General features: G+C 36.3%; 1 protein-coding gene and 1 long non-coding RNA gene across 2 annotated transcripts; one reads left to right on the top strand and one right to left on the bottom strand.

Moving 5' to 3' along the window:
* The first annotated feature begins 372 nt into the window (after positions 1-372).
* On the top strand, positions 373-9,690 carry LOC100372116 (NXPE family member 3-like). The gene is made up of 6 exons (XM_002733762.3): positions 373-481; positions 4,888-4,984; positions 5,253-5,710; positions 6,109-6,654; positions 7,179-7,228; positions 8,417-9,690. The coding sequence occupies exons 2-6, from the start codon at positions 4,901-4,903 to the stop codon at positions 9,142-9,144; spliced, it is 1,866 nt and encodes a 621-aa protein (XP_002733808.1). The 5' UTR covers positions 373-481; positions 4,888-4,900; the 3' UTR covers positions 9,145-9,690.
* On the bottom strand, positions 2,772-3,628 carry LOC144350025 (uncharacterized). Its single transcript, XR_013420135.1, has 2 exons — positions 3,314-3,628; positions 2,772-3,081 (listed from the first exon to the last, which is right to left on the bottom strand). It is a non-coding gene; the product is annotated as an uncharacterized LOC144350025 (long non-coding RNA).
* Positions 9,691-9,901: the final 211 nt, after the last annotated feature.

Raw genomic sequence — 9,901 nt, 5'->3', positions numbered from 1 at the left:
ATTTTGCATGCCATAACTTAAGCGAATAGGCTGTGACACATTTTAGCTGCCATGTTTCCTGTTTATTCGAGATACTAGTACCTAAATCATAACACCGCGAGCGTTTTTTTTCTCAGCTCAACAGCATCGTGCCATGTAAAAAAACACAAGCACGACACCAATATAGTTTTCAGTTCTGTTTTATAACTGAATCGAACTCTAGCAGATCTCGGCTCTCGATCGGCTCCCGACCATGTGAACGCATTGGAGATAATCTCCTGTTAATCGGTGGGAGGAGCAGTAGTTTGGCTCGGTAGAATGCTGTCGTGTGAACATAGCAAATATTTTGGTGGTTTTAGTCGTGAAAATAACTCCCCTTTTCATAATGGTCGCGTCCTAGGATCGGCTACGAAAAAGTACACGTTTCATCACCTAATTTCATTTCCATAACGATTGCATTAGTTACAAGGATATCTACTGTTTCTAGCCAACAACATTTAAGGTAAGTGTTGAAGTAATCGTAATAAATATTTTTCAGTGCTCCATGAGGCTGATATGTCGGTGATTGTACGATTAATTTGAAGACAAACGAGAGGCACAGCGTGCGATTGAACATCAGTGGCTGTAAAGCCTTGAATGTTAGACGTAGGAGAAAAAAAACAAACAATTTTAATGGACCGTGTAAATAAAAAAAAAACACCCGAGAAACAAAGGAAGTTTCATGTTAAGTAGCCGAAAAAGAAATACAAGTTACATAGGCGTTTCGTCGACCTTGTTTCAAAAATAATGTCGTGCTACTCACTACAAAACGCACGACAAACTTTTCAGTCGCGCTATGTAGACATACTACTACTTAATTTGTTCACATTTGCTTAGATACTGACACGATCCATCACGACAGAGGCATCTAGCAACGAACGCGCTTTAACGTACCGAGTAAACGACAATGTCCTCAAAGAATGTCCGATTTCGAAACCGTTGCTACTGACAATAGACCATTTGTATAATGCTGACTTTAGTATTAAATAATTTTTACATCATAGTTTTTCTTCTTTTTAAATAGCATCTCTTTTATTCGTTTTCGATAACATTGTGTTCATATCCATGGTACGGGAGCCTTGATTCTCAATAATGAATACATCAACGATGTCATAAAATTAACTAATATTGATAATGCTGCAATATAAATCTTATTTAACATATAACTGCGTATACCTGCGTGAATTACTTTTTAATAAAAATGTAGAGGATTTGTTACATTTCCATCCAAACCCCAATGGCAGCCATGTTTGTGTTTATTATTAGAGGACGCTTACAAGCGTAATCATTCCATATTGTTCTATTCATAACTTGTGGCGTTAGGGTGACAGATGTATAATAATGCTATTCATATCTTGTGGCTTTGGGGTGACAGATGTATAATAATGCTCATTAATGCTCATTGGTTTCTAAAACATGTAAGGGAGCTAAACGGAATAGAAAAAATCAAACCCAAACCAAGAATATCTTGTACCTTAAAAATCATCTGAAAACACATATGCACACCAATTTTAGCCTGACCACCCTCGTATGGAAATGACGATCTATGTCATGTGGCATGTATGACAGAACGTGAAAGGACTGCAACAATTGAATCGTATACAAATTCACGAATACTCAGATTAAACACGTACTGTGACTTCAACCAACACATGGTGCACATATCGCATTGTACCTGCGACTTCTCCGTGACACCATGATTTTCACAATAGATATCATATTTTTTTACACTGAGGGGCCCGTATTCAGTTTAGGTGCGTTTTATTCGACTTTTCTTACGAAATCAATTTTTGTGGTTTCAAACAGTCGGAGGCCCCTGACCGAGCTTCATCAATCTATGAGTGAATGCGACTTGGGGGGAACCTTGATTAAGGTCCAAATGCGAGTCTGTTTTTACGCCTAGATGACGTAGTGATAGCATATATATGTAATCTTAAAACCTCTGATACTCTGAGATACCGAAAAGTATGCACGAAGACAGTCTGACCATCCGAGTGCATACTTTGCGGTATCTTCGTAATAATCTTGTACATCTTTATCACCCAGTGATACATCACGGGAATGCAGACATCCAAAAAGTTTTGATCAGAATCAGCGAACTTCTTTGTGTGGAGTCCGGTCAAGCCCTGGTGGCAGCCATGTTTGATTTTTTTTATTAGAGGTCGCTTACGTGCATAAGCATCCCATACTTGGAATTCGCATTTCCTAATATGGTAGGATGAAAATACCCTGTAAAATACCGCAAAAATCACGGCACGCTGTAAATTATGGCGTTACGGCGACAGATGCGTAATAATTACACTATCTACTAGCATGTTATTTTAGCTAATTTTACTAATTTAAGATGTTGCCAAATTTAAAAGAGTGCATACTCTCACAATGACATTAGGATTCCGCTAATTATTAATGTGAGTAAGACTTGCTAAAATGACACTTAGTTATAAATTGTTTTACAGCAGCAAATTGTACTACATGTATTTCTAATGCCAGAAATTTGCAAATAGGAAAAATTCAAGAACAGTCACGGTCAGCGTCTAAAACTGTCGCCTGGTGCAAAAATAATAACTAACATTTATGTTCTAAGCATGACTGAACCACAAATACAGAACGTTTCTGTTCTACATTTTGCATTCATACAACTATTTCGCAAGTGTGGATGAGAAGTGTATTATTACTGGTAGACAGATGTAGATATTTTTAAAACTTCTATATGAAATGGTTGCGCTATTCATAGAGACGATGCGACTAGAAAATAGCATTTATACATTTTTTGCATGATATCGCGACCTACCTCCGAAAAACATGCAAAAAAGAAAGTTATGACTATTTATTACATCATGGTTGATCACAATTACTACATAGATTTGAAACTAATAATGAAATCAATTGATTTTTATAGTAATATTGAAAAAAGAAATGTAAATATTCGATACTTCATTTGTGTCCGTTTTCATCTTCTTGGAAACTGACACGTCTTGATCTGAACAAGACGAGCTGGCACCATTTAAAATATTGCTGACCTTCTACTCCAAGTTCTGGGACGATTGTTTATAGCTAAGAACTCTTATTGAGAAAAAAAGGACAAAGTTAGTTCTTGTGCAAGACTGAGATGCTGCCCCCTCACTACACAACAATTCAATTGTTTTTTTATTCTATCCATGTCAGCATCAAAACCTCGTCAAAATAGAATCGTTGCCGAGACATTTGACCATTTCATTTTCTAAATACGAATGTAACTGGCGGTGCGTGAAAGTCTTGCAGAATATGATATTGTTTGTAATACAAGTGTATTTACCTTCAACTGAACGATGTCCTGCACGTTCCATAATGAGCTGTTCATCAATACCACTTTCATAGAGACCAGTAGCTGCTGTAGCTCATGAACTGGTTGGTAAACTTCCCATCTACACCCACTGCTTCAAATAACTCCAGCACAACCAGTTTCAATCAACGAGTTGTGGCCTAGTGGTTGTTTGCTGAACCAGATTGTGGACACTTTGTCTTTTCGGAGGGACTGCAAATAAAATCCCTCTTAATTTTCCTCTTCCGGGCACAGCGACACGTACTTCTTATAAATCCTAATGTGGCAGTGCACCAGATAAATAACGTTTGCGTAATGCTTCACTTCCTTACGACGAACTCTGCAATGTTTGAACCCACCTTGGTAAGTTTTAGAAACATCTTCTACATACTTTAAATACGCTTTGTTATTTGAGGATTGTTGAAACGCAATGAAAGATGTTCCATACCACTTCTCAAAACAAAGTTAGTAGTAGTACACGAGTCGAATTTTCCATAGGGCATCTATTTGCCCTCTCGAAATTGTTTCCGCTTGTTAATGTTAGTTCCCAGTCCTGTACGTGATATTAGTCTTTTTTCGGAATTTAACACTTGCCGGAAACCGTCAAATTCGACATTCGACAGTTAGGAAATTAATACGTTGCGTTCCGTTTACTTCCCTAACCTCTAAAATAAATTTAGTCAACCAATAAGCCACATCTTTTATATCCATTGCATTTAGACTTTGCAGGATTTTCACGTGTTCGTCAGAATTGAGTTCCATACGCGTGTTATTGCGGACCATGGCCCATTCGTTGAATGCACGAAGTGCCCACATGTTGCGTCGTTGTCTATTCATAGGAAGTGCATCTTTAGCAACTGCTCGTACTGTCAAATCGGTCACAGGGTCAGCAAAACGTGTACGTGGATGTCCCTGAAACAATATAAATAAATAACATGTCATTCAGTTCGTTATTATTGATTATAATCAATGAGCGCGATAACACCTTAGTAACATGCAACTCTTGCAAATCAACGTTCTCCAAGCCGAATTCATTCAGATACTCGGCAGCCCGGGTAGGCTCGATCAACGCGCCCTCACTGACGTCTGAAAATACAGGGTAACTCATTGTCCCAACAATGCCAAAAAGAGAGAACATGTTTCCTGGGCTCCCTATTTATACCCCTCCATAGCGTGTTTGGCAAATCACATCACTTTTAGAATTACCTGGGTTATATTTCAATCTGATTGGTTTAAATCAGAATTATTTGTCCCAGATGTATATATCGATTCTATGGAAATTGCGAACAATAGGGTGAAACCATTTGTTCTAACATCGACCTTAAATGAGAATACAATTGATTTGGGGTTATTTCATTATACAATAAGGGGTGTTTCCCTGCAACACATTGCTCGGTTTGTATGTTAGATATAGCACGACTACCTTCGGCGTCCGTCCATATTATGGCTATCGCTTCGGTAGTTGTGCTACATCTCACACGTAATGTACCTAAAACAATACCCTATCTGAGTCTATTGCTCAGATGACCCCCTCAACACTCACATTACATCTCTCCTTTTTTCCATAGCTCACCTAACAGGATGTTCATCACAAAGTATATATCAGTGCGACTTTTCATAGGTTTTATCATCGGATTTGGTACTGACAGATTATTCACAGAGTTGGTAACGTGATTAAATTGTATTGTCTTTTATAAATGCTTTACACTTAGATTTACACCTTTACAAGCACACGTAAGTTGTATTCTTAAACAGTGCTATAAAAGACTTACTGTATAATAAACGTAAACCGCTTGTTGGATCGTTCGGCAGTGTGAATGAGTGAATGAATGAATGAATGAACGAACGAATGATTAAGTGAGTGATTAAGTGAGTGAATGAGTGACAGACAGAAATAAAGAATGAACTAATCACTCTGTCCATTGATCGATAGATTGGTCATATGCCAGAGACGAGCTTTGTGATGAGACGAGTCAACGTGTCCCATAGTGCACCAGAACATCCGGGAATCAGAAAAGTGGCCACAGATAATGTTCCAAACAGTATAGAAACAGTTATGAGGAATGAGGAAAATGTTGTGCAAACTAAGAACCCAATCAGTTCAGATGATGAGAAGCAGACCATGAAAGATGCAAAGTCAGTGAACCCCACCAACAGAACTTTCCGTCCTGTCCCGTCACCTGAGAAAAATGGGAACAAAAATACTATTTCTCAAAACAACGAGTTGATGTTCCCATACGATAAATATACAAGGTTTGGTCTTGAATGGAAGGGCATTTTGGAGGAATACGAATACGTGTATAGTAATTTAAAAACAGAAGAAAAAAAAAGCAGTGTGCCATTCATTCTTGGTAAGGAGAACTTTTGGATGTCATCAACGGAAAAAAGTAGGTGAGTTGTCGTATTATACAGTTTTTTTTATAGATTGATGAAAACTGAGTGTAACATTTATCATACAGAAACATTTTAATAAATCCAACTTCTATGTGAATCATTGTGAGTATTATGAGAGCGAATGTTGAAACACTAGCAAGTATTTATGAAACAGAAAATAATATGATAAATTAAACACATTATTTGTGCACGTCGTGTCCTCGCCAGTATCCACACATAAGACAAAATACATATACGGATAATGTACTATATACTACATCGCACTTGACTATAAAACACATCAACAAAGTGTGAATAATTACTACAGTTCTATTTTGAAGTTGGACAATGTTTATTGATAACGAGATATATCTTTGTACTATGTCGTTGTTATTTGTTTATTCATTGTTTTGCAGGGCATACTTTTATGAAAACCAAAAACACTTCAAGAAGGGCGATCATATACACGTAGTCGTAGAAACATATGATAAATATGACAACAGACGAAACAAAGGTGGAGATATGTTCCAAGCTGTCATGTCAAATACACAGCTACAGAAAAGCACAGCAGGGAGAGTATATGACTATGGAAATGGTACATATTCTATCTATTTCTATGCTGCATGGTCTGGAGATGCAAAAATATCCGTGTACTTATTGTTCACAAGAGAGTTGATACTTTACTTCAACAGTGAACGACTAAAAGAACAGCGTGTACCCTGGACGGGTCATTATGGCGATGGTGTCAAAACTGAGACTACTGCATGTTCATTACTTCGTGAAGGAGTGTGGGCAGATAAATGTACTTACGGAAATGAAAATTCACTAGGCGGCACTGTTTTTATATGTGATAAACCGAAATCCTTCTCTTGTCAACAACTTGTGAACGCTACTTCCGGCATCGCGGTTCTTGTACAAGTCGCAGAACAGGAGAAACAAAATATTGCTTACTTATTCAAAGGGTAAGTTGTATACTATAGATATAATGTTGTATACTATAGATATAATGTTGTATACTATAGATATAATGTTGTATACTATAGATATAATGTTGTATACTATAGATATAATGTTGTATACTATAGATATAAATAATGCTTTTGTTTCGTTGATGTATTTTGAGATATATTCACGTGACAGTGTTTTTATGCAAGTTGCTTGTCAAGATCTAAGGATGAAAGGATGAAACGACTACATGGATATCTTCGATACGATGAGGAGGGTAATTATTTTTGCGAACACTTTGTATTAGATTGGAATTTGTAATAGTTAACATAATTTCACTGTATTTTAAGCTTAATTTGATATTATGGTCACACGTTGCAAACATAGTTTTCAACTAATTACCGCAGATTAGTAATTCTACAGTACAAAAGTATAAATCACAGAGCATCCTAGGTAATTGATAGTGTCTCTGGGATCGCAATAGAAACGCAATTACTTATTCGAGTATGTTGTTAGTTTCTTGTGTTTTTCATCCATACAGGAAGGAACAAACTCGACTTGCCTGTACACCACTGGCGATAAAGATAGCGGGTGCGTATAATTTGGTTTTGTTTTAATTATCGCTTTTCTATTTTTAATTTAAGTTCAAATAGTAAGACAATTGTGCATATTTCCCACCTATTAAATGGGCCATGTGTAGGTTTATCACCCAACGCACCTCTTCTTCCTATATAGTATTATTGTAATGCATCTTGGAAAATTGAATAATGTTGAAAAATATGTGTATGAAGTCTTTGAAAATTCCACAGCAGGAGAAAAGAAGAATTGTTAAGCTCCTCGCCAGAGATTTTTATATTGCTGACTCACTCGCATAGTTTTTATCACGTTTTATTTATATTTGTGTGCATGTCGTCTCGGAGATTCTCACAAGACTCGTGTCCTTTGTCTAGTATCGCAATTGGTGAAGAATTGGTTAGTGCTTCGTCAAGTGCTAGAAACTTAGGTGTCTTGTTTGATTCGCAGCTATCTATGGAAACACACATTTCTACTATTTGTAGATCTGGATATTCCCATCTAAGAAATATTAATCGTATTCGTAAATCATTATCCCAATCTGATACTGAAAAGTTGGTACATGCATTCATATCTTCTCGCTTAGACAGCTGTAATTCATTATTGTCTGGTCTCCCTGTAACTAAGATAAAACCTCTTATTCGTGTACAAAATGCAGCAGCCCGCCTTGTCACTCGTGCTCGAAAATATGACCACATTACAGACATTTTTATTAAACTTCATTGGTTACCAGTTGTACAAAGAATCAATTTCAAATTACTTTTACTAGTGTATAAATCTTTGTATGGTTTTGCCCCAAATTATCTATGTGAATTAATCGAATTTTATGTACCTAGTCGTAGTTTAAGATCTGAATCAAAGTTTCTTATTAAAACTCGTCAGGTGTGTAGTAAAAAGTCCAAGGTGTTATACAAAGACCGTGCTTTTGAAAATTTAGGTCCTAAACTTTTTAATGAATTACCTCTGTCTGTTCGTTCTAGTCCTTCAGTAGACATTTTTAAATCCAGACTGAAAACGCACTTATTTAAATGTGCTTTTAATATTTGACTGATTGTTTATTGTATCAGCGCCTTTGATCTTCATATGTTGGAATTGTTGCGCTTAATTAAATAAAGTTATTATTATTATTATTATTATTATTATTATTATTTCATTATATTTACAACACTAGGAATTAATTAGTTTTTTTTTAATTTTTACATCTAGATTCATCATTCAAGTTACCATCTCTTCCACCATGTGGCCCAGACTTGCCGATTCCTATTTCCGATGGTTACTGGTCAGATAACAATACATATGTTTCATTAGTATGCAAAAGTCAACAGTGGACTCCTGTCCAGATTAGGAAATGTTTATCCAACGTGGCTATACGATTATGTGGTGACTCGACAATTGGTCAAATTCGACAACGACTTTCCTGGGTCCACAATCACACAGATATAATTACAGGCAATGGTTTCTTTTCAGTGGGGCCTAATCCAGTTTATTTTTGGAACTTTACCTTTGAGAGTGAATTCCTCGACAGCATTACTACGGAGAATTGTGCCTCTAAGAAATATGTGATAATGATGAACATAATGTTTCATTATGCATCTTGGTCACTTCGTTCCTACATCGACAGACTGTTTGTCACAAAGTTTGCGGTTCAAAGATTTTTGAAGCGATGTCCAACAGCAGTAGTTATATTTAAGTCTGCACATACTCGGGATAATGTCAATGCGATTCAGGTTTTACACAGTAGTAACTGGGCATTCTACGACATGGATCGTATGATAAGGAGTGTGTTTAGTGGCATAGGCGTACATTTCCTTGGAGTTTGGGATATGTGTCTATCGCATTTCTCTAAGCCCGATGTTCACATGGCCAAAAATGTAATTGAACAAGAAATACAGCTAATGTTTTCCTATATATGCCCCGAATTAGTAGAAGGGTAAATCCTATTTATATCTCAGGTACCTTAGCCATATGTCAACTCACCTGCTTTCACCTTAGACAGGTTCATTTCCCGGGCAGCCCATTTACCCTTTTGCCCCCCCGGTCCTTTGCATTATAGCCAGCTGCTTCTTAAATTTTAACAAAGTTATTTCTAATACTGTTTTTGTAATGTTATGGTAAAACTATATACTGGGTGAGATGTATACACTGGATGTATTGAATAGAATCAGAAACAATGCATAAAGCAATAGGTGTAACTAGGCGTTACAGGAGACATCATTTCACAATTCAGAATTCCTTGAATTCTTGTATTGTATATTTCAAACTCTACCCAGTAAATCACTAAGTCCTATCTAGAAAAAAACACGTCTAATTCATAGCAATAAAACTGTTATATTGTTTGTTTAAAAATTAGTGAAAGGGTGATTTGGTGTTGGGCTAAACCAATTTGTATCCGAGTTCTGTCAAGTTAATATCAATGATTTTTATTTCATCATATGTTATAAAATATAATTAAAAAAGTGTGTTTCAAAACATCCGCTTAACACGGTTGTCAACATTACACTGTTTGTAAGATGTAATAATAGTATTATAATAATAATATAATATTATTATGTGTACCCAATGTGTGTACTGACGATAGTCGTACAAGCCATTTTAAATTTCAACATCAAAATTGATCCAGTTCAAAGGGTTCTTCACCCTTGTTCATTTAACAACATTTGACTCTTAAAGCCGTTGTCGCCTGCGCACGCG

This window comes from Saccoglossus kowalevskii, chromosome 5, assembly GCF_978046115.1.
Source record: "Saccoglossus kowalevskii chromosome 5, keSacKowa6.1, whole genome shotgun sequence".
NCBI lineage: Eukaryota > Metazoa > Hemichordata > Enteropneusta > Harrimaniidae > Saccoglossus > Saccoglossus kowalevskii.
This window is presented reverse-complemented; position numbering and strand designations above follow the sequence as displayed.